Genomic DNA, 15,996 nt, shown 5'->3' on the forward strand with positions numbered 1-15,996 from the left:
ACTTCTGGTTTAGCCCCATCCATTTCTGATTTAAACACACAACAGAAATAAAACTGATAATCCATCATTAGAACTACTAGCACCAGTATTATTAGATTATATTACAAGCTGCATCACTGGTATAAAAGGATTTACACTTCCGGTGTCCTGATGGGCCTTTAAACATCATATATATTTGATTTAAAGAGAAGAAGTAAGGAGCCAATCAGAAGCGGAGGGGGGCGGGTCTTACAGCCCTGCTCCCATCAGGCTCGGCTCATCAGGCGACGTGATGACGTGCACCGCGTACGTCTGCTGTCAGTTGGCGCCGGGCGGAAGATGCAGTCAGAGGTGAGTGTCACGCTGCTGTCAATGAACTGATGGTGTGAGTGAGCTCGTGCAGCCGTTTGTCCCCCGCTGAGGACTCGGTGCACCGGAGTCCCTCTGGAGACAGACGGGACAGAGCTCCGGTGCACCGGGAGGACGGTACCGGCCGTCAGCGGGGGTGACGCGGGTGTTTTGAGCGGGAAGAGGAGAGCTGTTAGCTGTTAGCATTCCTGCCTACTGTGTGTTTGGCTAACAGAGCTAATAGAGCTATTAAGGCTAACAGCTAATAGTAACTACACTCTGCAGTATTTGTACCTCTATCAGAGTACTGTAACTACACTCTGCAGTATTTATACCTCTATTAAAGTACTGTAACTACACTTCACAGTATTTATACCTCTATTAGAGTACTGTAACTACACTTCACAGTATTTATACCTCTATTAAAATACTGTAACTACACTTCACAGTATTTATACCTCTATTAGAGTACTGTAACTACACTTCACAGTATTTATACCTCTATTAAAGTACTGTAACTACACTTCACAGTATTTATACCTCTATTAAGGTACTGTAACTACACTTCACAGTATTTATACCTCTATTAGAGTACTGTAACTACACTTCACAGTATTTATACCTCCATTAGAGTACTGTAACTACACTTCACAGTATTTATACCTCTATTAAAGTACTGTAACTACACTTCACAGTATTTATACCTCTATCAGAGTACTGTAACTACACTTCACAGTATTTATACATCTATTAAAGTACTGTAACTACACTTCACAGTATTTATACCTCTATCAGAGTACTGTAACTACACTTCACAGTATTTATACCTCTATTAAAATACTGTAACTACACTTCACAGTATTTATACCTCTATTAGAGTACTGTAACTACACTTCACAGTATTTATACCTCTATTAGAGTACTGTAACTACACTTCACAGTATTTATACCTCTATTAAAGTACTGTAACTACACTTCACAGTATTTATACCTCTATTAGAGTACTGTAACTACACTCTGCAGTATTTGTACCTGTATTAAAGTACTGTAACTACACTTCACAGTATTTATACCTCTATTAGAGTACTGTAACTACACTCTGCAGTATTTGTACCTCTATTAGAGTACTGTAACTACACTTAACAGTATTTATACCTCTATTAAAGTACTGTAACTACACTTAACAGTATTTATACCCCTATCAGAGTACTGTAACTACACTTCACAGTATTTATACCTCTATTAAAGTACTGTAACTACACTTCACAGTATTTATACCTCTATTAGAGTACTGTAACTACACTCTGCAGTATTTGTACCTGTATTAAAGTACTGTAACTACACTTCACAGTATTTATACCTCTATTAGAGTACTGTAACTACACTCTGCAGTATTTGTACCTGTATTAAAGTACTGTAACTACACTTCACAGTATTTATACCTCTATTAGAGTACTGTAACTACACTCTGCAGTATTTGTACCTCTATTAGAGTACTGTAACTACACTTCACAGTATTTATACCTCTATTAAAGTACTGTAACTACACTTCACAGTATTTATACCTCTATTAAAGTACTGTAACTACACTCTGCAGTATTTGTACCTGTATTAAAGTACTGTAACTACACTTCACAGTATTTATACCTCTATTAGAGTACTGTAACTACACTCTGCAGTATTTGTACCTGTATTAAAGTACTGTAACTACACTTCACAGTATTTATACCTCTATTAGAGTACTGTAACTACACTCTGCAGTATTTGTACCTCTATTAGAGTACTGTAACTACACTTCACAGTATTTATACCTCTATTAGAGTACTGTAACTACACTCTGCAGTATTTGTACCTGTATTAAAGTACTGTAACTACACTTCACAGTATTTATACCTCTATCAGAGTACTGTAACTACACTTCACAGTATTTATACCTCTATTAAAGTACTGTAACTACACTTCACAGTATTTATACCTCTATTAGAGTACTGTAACTACACTTCACAGTATTTATATCTCTATCAGAGTACTGTAACTACACTTCACAGTATTTATACCTGTATTAAAGTACTGTAACTACACTTCACAGTATTTATACCTCTATTAGAGTACTGTAACTACACTTCACAGTATTTATACCTGTATTAAAGTACTGTAACTACACTTTACAGTATTTATACCTGTATTAAAGTACTGTAACTACACTTTACAGTATTTATACCTCTATTAGAGTACTGTAACTACACTTCACAGTATTTATACCTCTATTAAAGTACTGTAACTACACTTCACAGTATTTATACCTCTATTAAAATACTGTAACTACACTTCACAGTATTTATACCTCTATTAGAGTACTGTAACTACACTTCACAGTATTTATACATCTATTAAAGTACTGTAACTACACTTCACAGTATTTATACCTCTATCAGAGTACTGTAACTACACTTCACAGTATTTATACCTCTATTAAAGTACTGTAACTACACTTCACAGTATTTATACCTCTATTAGAGTACTGTAACTACACTTCACAGTATTTATACCTCTATTAGAGTACTGTAACTACACTCTGCAGTATTTGTACCTGTAACTACACTGTAGAACCATTAAATCAACTACACTCTGCAGTATTTGTACTGTATTGACTGTAACTACAGTATTTATACCTCTATTAGTACTGTAACTACACAGTCGCTATTCAGGTACTGTAACTACACATAGTTATACCTCTATTTACTGTAACTACACTTCACATGTTTATGATATTAATTTAGCTATTAAAGTACTGTAACTACACTTCACAGTATTTATACCTCTATTAAAGTACTGTAACTACACTCTGCAGTATTTGTACCTGTATTAAAGTACTGTAACTACACTTCACAGTATTTATACCTCTATTAGAGTACTGTAACTACACTCTGCAGTATTTGTACCTGTATTAAAGTACTGTAACTACACTTCACAGTATTTATACCTCTATTTTATCTAGTGCACTGTAACTACACTCTGCAGCATTTGTACCTCTATTAGAGTACTGTAACTACACTTCACAGTATTTATACCTCGATTAGAGTACTGTAACTACACTCTGCAGTATTTACATATCATTAAAGTACTGTAACTACACTTCACAGTATTTATACCTCTATCAGAGTACTGTAACTACACTTCACAGTATTTATACCTCTATTAAAGTACTGTAACTACACTTCACAGTATTTATACCTCTATTAGAGTACTGTAACTACACTTCACAGTATTTATATCTCTATCAGAGTACTGTAACTACACTTCACAGTATTTATACCTGTATTAAAGTACTGTAACTACACTTCACAGTATTTATACCTCTATTAGAGTACTGTAACTACACTTCACAGTATTTATACCTCTATTAAAGTACTGTAACTACACTTCACAGTATTTATACCTCTATTAGAGTACTGTAACTACACTTTACAGTATTTATACCTCTATTAAAGTACTGTAACTACACTTCACAGTAGTACTTTTACTGCAGTTGAGTAGACTTTCGAGTTAAATGTACATGAGTAGATAAAGGTGGTTTTATTTGTAGTGATACAGTGAAAACATATATATATTCTTGTTGATGTAAAATACAGTAGAAACAAAATACAGTAAAAGACTGTAAAAATTAAACAGTAATAAACTCAAACCACTGATGTGTGAGTGAAAGCATCAGTAAAGTAAAGTAAAGAGCAGGAACATGAAGTTAGCTTTTCAAAGCAAAGGTGCAGATCTCTGTACTGTGGAGGTGAATACTGTGTGGTAGTATTGCAGTATATTTGCGAGACAGAAAATGAGTCATGTTTTAAATTGAAACTGGTCATTATGAAGCAGATTTCTAAGATTTTTCTGTCGTGGTTTCAGTAACTCATATCAGCAGCAGATCTGAGTTTTAATCTGAGGATCTGTAAACAATCTGAATCATGAAAGCTTCAGTTACTGTAGACAGTTTAACACCTTTTATTTAAAACAGATCGAATATATGAACTCTTTCTCTCACTGTGTGCTGATACTGGTTTAGTGAAACTTCTGAAGTTAGTTTTGACTTGGTGATGAATCATTTTTATTGTGACAATGAATAACTGTAGAACCATAAATCAGAATTTCTTCTAGGGCTGCCTTTGACTAAGAATTTTTCTAGTTGACCAACAGTCGTCATTCAGGGCCATTAGTCGACTAGTCGCCCGCATGTTTATGATATTAATTTAGCTATTAAATGATATATTTTGGTGGTTTGAGTTGAAGGTGTGAGAAAGAATAGTATCAGTAACATTGTTAACACTGTGCTACATTACAGAGAAATACAAACCGTACTAATGAACCTTCATTAATATAGGCCTATATTTTATCTACAAGTGCACGTCACACACTGAGCGAGCCGCCTGTTAATGACGCTGTGGGCTAATGGGCATGTAGCTGCTTCCATGTTTCAGATGATACGTCATGTTTGTAGTCGACCAATGAAGATGAGTTTACATATCACCTTGGGTTCGTCCTTCACCTTCTCAAAATGATCCCACACTTTGGATTTCCTGCCCGACATGTTATTAACTAGCCTGTGGAATAACCGCAGGTACCAGCCCTGGAAATTAACCTTACTCCTGTCTGACTGCTGAGCGTGGACACTTCCTGTGTTTGTCCTTTCAAATTAAACTCCCACATGGTCCAGTCAGATAGGTTTGGATTTATTTTGACAAGGTGCAGCTCCTAGTAGAGTTTCACATATTTTTTCCTGCGACTAAGCAACCAGTGATATCTTGCCGACTAATGACCTTTGTGGTCGACCAATGTTGGGTGGTCTGTCAGGGGGCAGCCCCAGTCAGCTTCCATGAACACACGTCATGTTTAATTTAACAAGAAGGAAACCTGACTGGATTCTGATGTGTGGTGAATATGCTTGGTGGTGTCTGTGTCCTCACACCTTCCTGACATTTAACCGCTGCTCATGATGGTGACAGTATTTGTGTGTGAACTTGTTCCGGACTCAGTTGTGTTGTTAGACAGCAGAGAGATGACAGGAAGTGAAGGAGACTGATGCAGTTGGATTTGAATAGTTGATATTTGTGGTTGAAAACCTGTAAACTGCAGAGAAGTCGACTGAGATCAAGTATTTATGTTATTAGTAGTAGGTCAGTAGTTAGATGTAAGAATGATCCCCATTGTTGTTCTGATCGACTCTCAGAATGTGATTATTAAAACAGTTTATCAAACAGGAAACAGACTGCTGACAGAAGTTCTGGTGTTATTTAACGTATCTTGACATGAGTCACACAACTGAGGAATGATAACAGGCTGCCAGAGTGTCTGAGGAGAAAATATAAAACACTTTGAGGTCGGGTCATCCCTTATACATGTGTGTAGTTAGTTTGGTCTCCTTTGGTCTGAATCAGGGACTCATGTTGTTCCAAAGTTGTATAATTGCCTAGAGTTGGTTCGTGTTCTCACGGCAGCATTTACAAGCGGACCAGATCAAATGCCTTGTGTGAGAAAGCTGCTCTTGATTGGTCAGAATTTCCATGTGGGAAAAATCCAGGAAGTAAAGCAAACGTTGAAGAAGAGTACACTTGCAAGATAAATGTGACACTTTCTAATGTCACAATGGAGGGACAACTACGCAGGTTGATTTTAGCGCTGCTCATCGTGGACTATATTGCTGCACCTTCTCACCACAAACCAACTGCACCAGAGTTCGTTTGTAGCCGGACTGAGACCAGCTCTTCAAGAAGGTCTCGGTCTGGTTGTTTTGGTGCACACCTGAGTGAGATTGCTGTGTTCACACCTGCCCAAACGAACCGCACTGAGGGGGGAAGCAAACTTGAGTTGGAAGAGAAACCATTCCCTTTGTGGGTGTTGTCTTGCTTTTGCTTCTCTGTTGCACCTGTTGTCACTTTGATTTGCACCAAAGCAGCTGAAACTAATTCACGATCACTTGTGCTTCCCAAATGGACAGAATGAGATCCTGAAGTTTAACTGACTTGGTGTTAGACCGTGACACTGAAGTGTTCCCTTCATTTTTCTGAGCAGTGTATATTGTAGTGAATTCGTGCTGTGACTCAGTGTCTGAAATTAACTTTTTGACTCACTGACAAATCGTATTTTTCACTGGGCAACATGAGTGACATTATAGTTTCTGTAATGTATGTCACTATATCAGCTTCAACAAAAAGTAGGCAGAAATGTAAAAATGATAATTGAATATAACAAAGATAAAAATCCAGTAATCCATTATTAATACATTTGTACAGTTTAAATATTGAATTAGCTCCAATGAAAGTTTCAGTTTTGAATAAAAAGTGATTCATCATCTGATTAAAGGCAGAGATGCTCGTTAAAATCAAAGCTCTGAGGCCTCTTCAGCTTCATTAAAGAGCATTTAAAATGACACCTGATGATGATGATGATGATGATGAGTTCAGGATTTGTCTCTGTGTAACACATAGTGTAGCCTATATCCACATCACAGTGACTGATGAGAGTAACCCTGTAGAGCTCATCATGTCTTTTCATCCTGCGTCCTCAGAGATTACCTCGTCTGGTTAATTACACTGTGACTGATGATTAACTACTGCTGCTTCAATTAACACAGTCACTTTACACTCACATTAATCCTCATATAGGAGATGAAGGCTGCTCTCTGTCACTGTTACATACATTAAATATATAATGTCTTAACATGTTCCTGCTTCAGTGTAACAACCAGGGTTTGATTGATGGTTCATATTTCTCTCCCTGTGATTCTGCTGCACAGGATCGAGACCTCTGGCAATTAATGACGCCTGAATTAAGACAACTCACAGGTTTTGTAACCAGACAGACAGTCATTCATTCATATCTAAATCTTTGCCGGGGCCACGCCCCCTCTGTGGCTATGCTGTCATCACCTTTGGTCAGTTGGAGAAACATTTTGCGGATGAGTTTCATTCGCTAAGGTAGAAATATCCACTGAGTTTCTTGATGTTTGGACAAACTGTCATTGATTTCTGGAAAAAAAATGTGCACCAGGCTGTTGCACTTGTTTGTAACCAGTGGCGCCCCCTATGGAGTGATTTCAGACACTGTACCCAGGTCTCTTTATGCCATCATGGGTGAACCTTAATGGTTCCTGAGGCATTTCTGTCAAGTACATTGAGCTGGATTTATGTGTCGCGTTTGAAGTCAGTCCGACATACTGTGTGAGGGGCGTGGTCTCTCCAAAATCGAATTTTTGGACTTAATTACAGCGCCCCCATCTGGCTGATGGCGTCACATTTTCTCTTTGTGTCTTTCTCCAACTTTAGAGTTGGTTTGACAGGTAGAGAGCAGGTTTGATCACTGAGGTGCGAATGAAGGCTAATGTTAGCTTGACTGTAGTCTTTTTCTCAGCCAGTCAAGCTGGATCAAATCATCATTTGCTCCTCAGGTCGTCCAAATGAAGCGTCTGATGATTCTGTATCAAGCAGACGTTACTCAAGTTACCGTCAACCAACAGTGGCTGCTAAAGTTCGCTTACACCTTGAATGTGCAGGCCTGGTCTCATCTGTAAAAATAAAATGCCACAAATAAAATGGAATCTAGAAAAAATATAATAATAATGATAATGATAATATAATAATAATGATAATAATAATGATAATGACAATACATTTTATTTATCAAGTGCTTTTTAAGGTACTCAAAGATGCCTCACATTGGTTAAAAATGGAAAATATTTAAAAAAAAACGGTCTGTGGGGCTATATATATATATATATATATATATATATAAAATCTAGAAGAAATAAACTGAACAAGTAAAAATCAATCTGGAAAATATAAAACAGTCTGCAAAAAATTTAAAATAGAACAAACAAAAGAGAATCTGGAAGAAATAAATAAAAATAGGAATCTAGGACAAAATTAACACATAAAAAATCTAGAAAAACATAAAATAGAATTAGGAAAAAATCTAAATGCAACAGAAAAAAAATGGAATCTGGAGAAGTTAAAATGGGAAAACAAGGAATCTGGAAAATATGCAGTAATCTAGAAAAGAAATTAAATGGAAAATATAAAACATGGTAAAAAGATATAAAACTGAATCTAGAAAAAGTGAACTGAAAAAAAAAAATAAAAAGGAATCTGGAAAAATTGAAACGTAACACACAAAACAGAGTCAAGAAAAAATGAAATGAAACAATATAAAAAGAGCATCTAAGACTAAACTGAACAAATAGAAGGGAATCTTGAAAAACCTAAAAAAGAATTTCGAAAAAATGAAAATGTAACAAACAAACAAACAAAAAAAAGGAATCTCCAGAGATAAAATGGAAAACACTGAATCTGGAAAATATAAAACAATGTGGAAAAAATTAAACGAAACAAATAAAACGTGATATGAAAAAAATATCTAGGAAAAAAACTTAATACATAAAAAGGAATCTGGAGAAAAATAAAACAGAATCTCAAACTATGAAACAGAATCTGGAAAAATAAAATGGAGGCTATAAAACAAAATTTGGAAAATACATAAACAGATTCACAGGGCTGCAGCTTCAGCCGTACTGACACCACTAATGCCGACATGTTGACTTCAGAAATAAATCATTATTTATTTACTGTAATGGTGAAACAATTAGTCAATTAAAAAAAAACAGCTATACAGTTTGAAAGGAAGAATGATGTCACTGTGTTGAGCTGCTGCGGGCCCAAAGAAACTGACTCCACATTTGTGATGGAGGATCAGTGAGGTGTCTCTGAGGTCATCAGGAGACACCGCGGACACAAACGCGTCCATTCTTCTTCACACATCACTGTCGGATTGTTTGTGTCCCTGGACGTGGTTCCAGGATAGACGGCACTAGATGTGATTATGTCATCAGGACGCTGCCGTGAATTCCTGCGTCACCCACGCCGCCACATCACCATCACCATCATCATCATCTTCTTCAGACATGAAGAAGCAGAAAAACATTTCCAGAGTTGAGTTTCCAGTTTGTGACTCAGCTGGTGTTAACCCCTCGCCGGCTGGCGGCTGCACTGGGGGGATTCCCTGACATTAACCCTTTGTGTTTCATGTGTGTCAGTAGGTAGGCAGCCTTCCATGTTTGAAGCAGTGGGCGGGAACACAAAGGTGTCTAGGTGAGATGAGTCTGCGAGGCTGGAATCCCCCGACGGGGTTTACAGGGACTTTAAGGTGGAATGATTGATTTCACATTTACTAACATACTTCCTGTCAGCTCGAGGACGGTCAGGCTGAACGCCGCTTTGATTCCACTTCAGACTTTACTGGAGGGTTTCACTCTAATTTCCTTCATTCCTTCCACGAGTTTCAGCACTTCGTTTTCAGATTTACTGTTTCTGTTTTCCTCTGTCAGGTTTCACTTTGTTGACATTTATCGATTTGGTCATGAACTTTTATTTTCCGACGTCGTCAGTGAATTTCTCTTGTTTTTCCCCGAATGTCTAAATTTATAATTTGTCCCCTTTTTGTTGATTTTAAAATGTTGCGACTGTTATTCCTTCATGTTTTATGTGTGTTTAGACTTTATTTATCAGTAGATGAGCGGCCTCTGTATCAAACATGTTGATTTATGCTTTTATTTGATTTATTTATTCATCCCTGACAAACTAAACCTCCTGAAAGCTGGACTATTTCACTTTTATTCATTCAGTGGTTTCCAACCTCTGGCTCAGGAACTCCAACAGGTCATTAGATCAGTCTGAGGGGTCACATGATAATTAACCCTTTAAACAATGACCTCCCACAGACTGCTGCGGGAGGTCATTGTTTAGATGATCCTGTAAAAGGCCAGAACACAGCGGCAGTGAACGCTAAGCGTCAAAAATTCACCTCTATTATTGTCACGTTCAACACCACATTGGCTGCGGCGGCTAGATGTGTGTCGATGCTCCTGGATGAGCTGCCTCACGTCACTTCACGCCTCACCGCCCCCGGAATTAAATGTATTTTTCCAGAACTTGCTCTCTGCTTGTACAGACCAGCTCTCATAGCAGCTCTTTGACTCTGCTCCTGTGGCAGCTCAACTCCTCTCCTCTCCTCTTCTCAATAACTTTGCATGGTCATCTGTTGATGAGCTGTAGCGCAACATACCTGGTGTGCGCTAGGGGTGGCACTTTACGCACGTCACATGACATGTTGGCGGTGGTGACGCCAATGTGTTTATAGCTCGAGTCAATCTAAAATAAAACCTATAACCGCTGTTACATTCATTCTTTTTTGCAGCAGAAAGCGAATGCTTCCGTCCTCTGTGTTGTCACGTTGAACGCACATTATGACATCATTGCACCACAAAACACACGGTTTTACACCAAACATAACGTGACAGATAAAATAAAAATGATCATGTCTCAAACACTGAATAATGCACACGATTGTTGCTTCCAAATAAGTTAAAAATGGCCGCCCACAGACGCCATAACGGGAGATATGATAAACTTGTTGTCTTTGGTTTAATTGTACTCACTGTGTGATGATCCAGGCGACTGATTTGCAGGATGACGCCATCAACTGTCTTGACTGTTAAAAAACGAAAACTTCCCCAATCAGAAATGTCTTTACACACACACAGTTCAAATCAACGTGAAATTAAACGACTTCATCGAACAGTAAATACTAAGACTAAAGAAACACACAGCGGTTAAAGACTGTAACCTTGTGGTGTCTTCTACGCTCCACACTGACTTCAGCACACCTGCCTTCAATGAAAGTTTCTGGAGATGCCATGTCAGGTGGTGCATTAAAGTGACTCAAAAAATAATAGGAAACTAGGACTTGCTTAAGAAATATTTTGTTCATTTTCTAGATTTAAAAATCCTTTGATTGAAAAAATGTCTTTTTTGTGCTATTCTTTTTTGAATGACACATTTTCAATACTTTTATCAATTATTCTGGTTTAACACAAGCTTTTTGCTCAGGTTGTGCAGATTTTAAAGATATGAAGCATTTAAAGATAATCCAGGACATGAGATCACAATAAGCACCAGTGTCGGCACTGGTGGAGCATTTCTGTCGCAGGACTCGAAGGGTTAAAGAGATGAAATAATCGTATTGTTAAGTTTTATTATTGTGAAAATGCTGATGGGTGATTGATGAGGTCGACAGCGTGGCCTGCAGCTGACTCCCGTCCTCACGTCTTCATTGTAAAGGTCAGACAGACGGCAGCGAATCAAACCATCTGACACGTTCACATTTTCATATTTCACATTATTTTGGCAGCATTCAGGAAATAGATTGGACCATGTGAGCACAATGGGAAGACATTATGAGATTTTTATTTTTGACACATTTGCACACTGAACCTGTGCTGAGCGGTATCTGTCCTGCAGCAGCTCATTTCCTCCTCCTGATATGAGTGAGCAGATATTGAGTGATTGAGCAGTCTGTGGGCGACGGCTGAGTGCCGCTGCTGCTGCATTAGCTCCCATTGTGGGCAGCTAAATGGAGGGCGGACTGGAAATCGCTGGGAGGGAATTCAGTGGAAGGACAGAAAGACGTCCACTTCCTCCTCACATCATAATGGACTCGTCTCTATCAGGACTCATTGTGCTGCTGCTTATTAGCAGTTATTGTGGTTTGTTGCTGCAGAGTTAAACTTTCTGCAACAATAGTTTTCCATTTAGAGACGTTGACAAAGCTGCCAGCTGCACTCTGTACATTAATGCTCTGTTTATTCACTCCGTGTGCACATTCGTCTTCTTATAAACCTCACATATAAAGGACACGACTATAGGAGATTATCTGGGGACCCCTGACAGGTCCTGGAGCCCAGGTTGGGAACCACGGGTTTAGACATGTTCAAGCTGACGTCTTCAAATGTCTCTAACAGTTTAAAACCCAGAGACATTCAGATTTCTGCATTTCTGCCATTATCAAACTAGTTTCTGATTAATTTCCTGTTGATTTAATGACCTAGTTATTAATTTATGTTATTTATTTAACCTTTATTTAACCAGGAAGTCCCGTTCAGACTGAAACAACTATTCAAACATAGGGACCTCTCGGGAAAAACAAGCACATGTCTCTGTCACCACATTCTTTAGGATGCCCTTTAATTCATCAGTGGGTGTAAGTGTTTCTAATTCTAAATCTTTTAAATATTGTTCCATTAAATGCGAGACTACAGGTGAAAACACGCTCTGGGCAATTTTAAGATTTTGTTTTTGCTTCCATAATGTTGTCTGTCAGACTAGTGGAAAGAAAACATCAAAAATACATATTTAGGTTTATTTTAGTTCAGATTTCTTGTCTGGAAATGTGTTTAAAAAGCTCATATTAATCATAAAATGCCTCACTTGCATATTTAAACATAAAAATTCAGTTGTTATTTTGTAATACACAAAATAATTGTCTTAACCCTTCAAGCAATGCTTTTTTTTTTTTTTTTTTGCATTTATTATTTCCTTGGGGCAACAATAACAAAAATAGCTATGTATTTGTTTTTTAACGGACCCCATGGTTTATTAAACATCAATCTCTACCAAACAGATGAGATGTCACTTCATGATATTTGTAAAACAGAAAGAAAAACTCAAAATTACAAACTATGTACTGTTATAATGCTACGAAGGACTAACTGCACTGACTCATCTACTTCAGTTCATATGCACTAAAAACTGGAAATGTGTAACACCTTTCTGAGCTCCCTGCAGGTGGAGCGTATGTTCTTATAATTATTATACTTTTTGCACCATATTGTGTGCACTTTATCTTGTACTATTTATTACTCGTCTATTTCTTACTTGAGTGTTTTTGCACAATAATTGCTCTGCACCCAGACTGCATGCAGGTGTACAAATGGCAAATAAAGTCATCTTATCTGTCTTACGTATATGTTAGTATGTCAGCATATATCAGTTTAATACCATAGAATTATTATTATCAGTACTAGTATCATTTCCACAAATTGATTCTAGATATTTACCATTACATTACTTTAAAAACCTCTCAGAAATGGTTCAAAATCATACTGATATATTTTTTCATCAATGGAATAACATTAAATATGTAAATATTCATCATTTTCTATTTTATAAATAGTGTAAATTTATTATTTTAGCATCACTACATTTACCGTGAAAGGACAATTCAGTCGTTTGGTTGTGCTCGGCTTTAGACAGAAAAAAAATCATACTTGTGAAATTATTTCAGCATTTACATATTGGTTAACATTTAACGTATCTTTTAACAACGAGTGATCAAATGTTTTGTTTATTTTGTTGCATTAAGTCAATTTTAATACATTATTTTAGCCTCCATAATACCATAATAGGACAGACAAAGCTTTTGATAGAGCAGGTTTTTAAAAAGTATTTGACCTTTATTAGACTTTTATTTTTTGTATAAAGTTGCATAAATCTGTTTAGCAAAACCTCTGAAACTCTAACATGTTTAAAGAAAAAAATGCCTACCTTTGTAAATCACACAGAGCCCGCACAGAGTGGCTTTTTTTGTTGCTAACTTAGTGTTAGGACAAACCATTGAAAGACACAGTGACATCTAGTGGATTTTCTGTGTATAACAAACCTAAACTGATCCGTACAGATAGCTCAGGTTGGGTTCATGGAGATATAGTGACTCAAGATTTTCTCTACCAAACTCTTGAGCATATCGTTAAATTTTTGCCATAGTGTCTTATTTATGTATTTTTGTCTGAAAATGTTTTGAATTTTACAATTTTCATATCTTTAAAGGCTATTTCTCAAAAATTGTTTCTCTCAGCCATACATTTCCACCTCAGTAAGACTTAAATAAAACAAACTTTCCTGTTTTATTCTTGCTTATATCCTTCAGGTTTTTACAGAGGGGTTTGTTCAAATATCAGCCTGATTTATAAAACATTTTATTCCTAAAAACATGGATGAAACCATTTTTTTTTCTAAGGCTGTTGAAATTTTTATTAAAAAAAGAGATATCTAAAATTCCCTCTGAAATCTGAACCTGACTTTTTTTAATGTTCAGATTTCTGTTCTTGAAATTTTTTCAAATAACTATGAGTTAAAAATTTAACCCTCTTCACCTGAGTGTCTCCTCTGAATAAACTCAGATATCACCACGCAAAGTACATAAACACGTAAACAACTCTTTTAGACGTACTGAGGATAAAACAGGAAATGATTCATCACACTGTTTTTTATTCTGCACAACATGAAATAAATGAATATCTGCAGGTTTGTATTGATAAGAAACTGAACATGTTAGTCAGAAGCTTTAAACTGTTTCTATCACGTTTTATGAGAGAACAGGATTAATGAGTTTATTCAGGAAAGCTGTTTGTTCGACTTCTGACTTCCTTCTGGTGTTTGACAGTTGAAGAGTCTCACAGCTGTGAAATAGTTGAACTAACAGCTCATTTCTGCTGGTTACTGAGATTTTGGATGTATTTTTTACATTATTTTTAGGGTTTTCTTTAATATGTGGAGTCTGTGTTAGTGGTCTTGTTTTCCGGTGCATCACTAACGTACTGAATATGTGTCAGAGGTTCAGTGTTAATATTGTAGAGGAAGTTTGTGTTTTGTACGCTGTCTGATCTGTCTCCTGTTACTTGTCACTTTTTATTCATAAGTTGACTTTTTGACTTAAAATTGTCAAATTATCTTTACAGACAGTTTAGATGTGAATGTGTGACTTGATATTTGAATTCATTCAGCAGACAGAAGTTTGTTTTAACATCTCTAGTTTCTCATATTTAGTCATCCTGAGTTTGACTTTGTTTCTGTGACCCAACAACAGGATGTAGAAGACCTGCTGTGTTTAAATATTCATCTGTTTAATACTGTTTTCCTGCTGCAACTAGAGATCAATAAATAAATCTGCCAAAGATATTCACAAGATGAGAAAAAACCCAGCAAATATTCACATCTACTTAATTTGAATTAAGTAGATGTGTAATTTGTAATTTTTTGGTATTTTTGCTTAAAATCATTTGAAATTAAAAAAGTTTGATAATAGTTTGTTAAATTCCTGTTTTCAACCACATTTTGCTCACAATACGAGCACTTCCATACAGTAGACCTAAACGTCATTTCCAATATTCTAAAATGCCCTTACAGTAGTTACACAGTTCTTACAATGAGAGGAATCAAAGAGAATATTAATCAAGTAAATCGCTGATCAATATGATCAATAACCGTGTCTCCTCCTCTGTGTCAGAGCTCCTCACAGGCTCCCAGTGTCCTGCTGGTGGAGGCGTTCTACGGCGGCTCTCACCAACAGCTGATCGACTTGCTGCAACAAAACATTGGCGGCTGCTCCGTCTTCACGCTACCCGCTAAGAAATGGCACTGGAGGGCGAGAACAGCGGCGCTGTACTTCAGCCAGACCATCCCCACCTGTCCGTCATACAGGTGAGACTCACACAGGTAACATCATACTTCAGCCAGACCACCCCCACAGGTTTACGTTCGTACATGTAAAGTTCGGACAGGTCTACATTTGCATGGATAATGCTTGTAAAGGTAAACGTTCATATAAGTAACATTTTTACAGGCTAACATGCTTGTTCATAAAGATTAACATGTGTACATATAATGTTCGTACCCGTTAACATGTGTATACATAATGTTCGTAAAGGTTAACATTCATACACATAATGTTCCTACAGGTTAACGTGCATACACATAATGTTCCTACAGGTTAACGTGTACAAATAATGTTCCT

The 15,996-nt window shown here is 36.9% G+C and overlaps 1 protein-coding gene across 1 annotated transcript in view; it reads left to right on the forward strand.

Annotated features, from left to right (window-relative positions):
- The first annotated feature begins 313 nt into the window (after positions 1-313).
- Positions 314-15,996, forward strand: part of gtdc1 (glycosyltransferase-like domain containing 1) — a 49,072-nt gene continuing 33,389 nt past the window's right edge. The window contains exons 1-2 of the mRNA XM_049594363.1: positions 314-330; positions 15,490-15,683. Of these exons, the coding sequence (XP_049450320.1) occupies positions 319-330; positions 15,490-15,683 (206 nt within the window). The 5' untranslated portion in view covers positions 314-318. The remainder of the gene's footprint in view (positions 331-15,489; positions 15,684-15,996) is intronic.

Source organism: Epinephelus fuscoguttatus, linkage group LG13, assembly GCF_011397635.1.
Source record: "Epinephelus fuscoguttatus linkage group LG13, E.fuscoguttatus.final_Chr_v1".
Lineage (NCBI taxonomy): Eukaryota > Metazoa > Chordata > Actinopteri > Perciformes > Serranidae > Epinephelus > Epinephelus fuscoguttatus.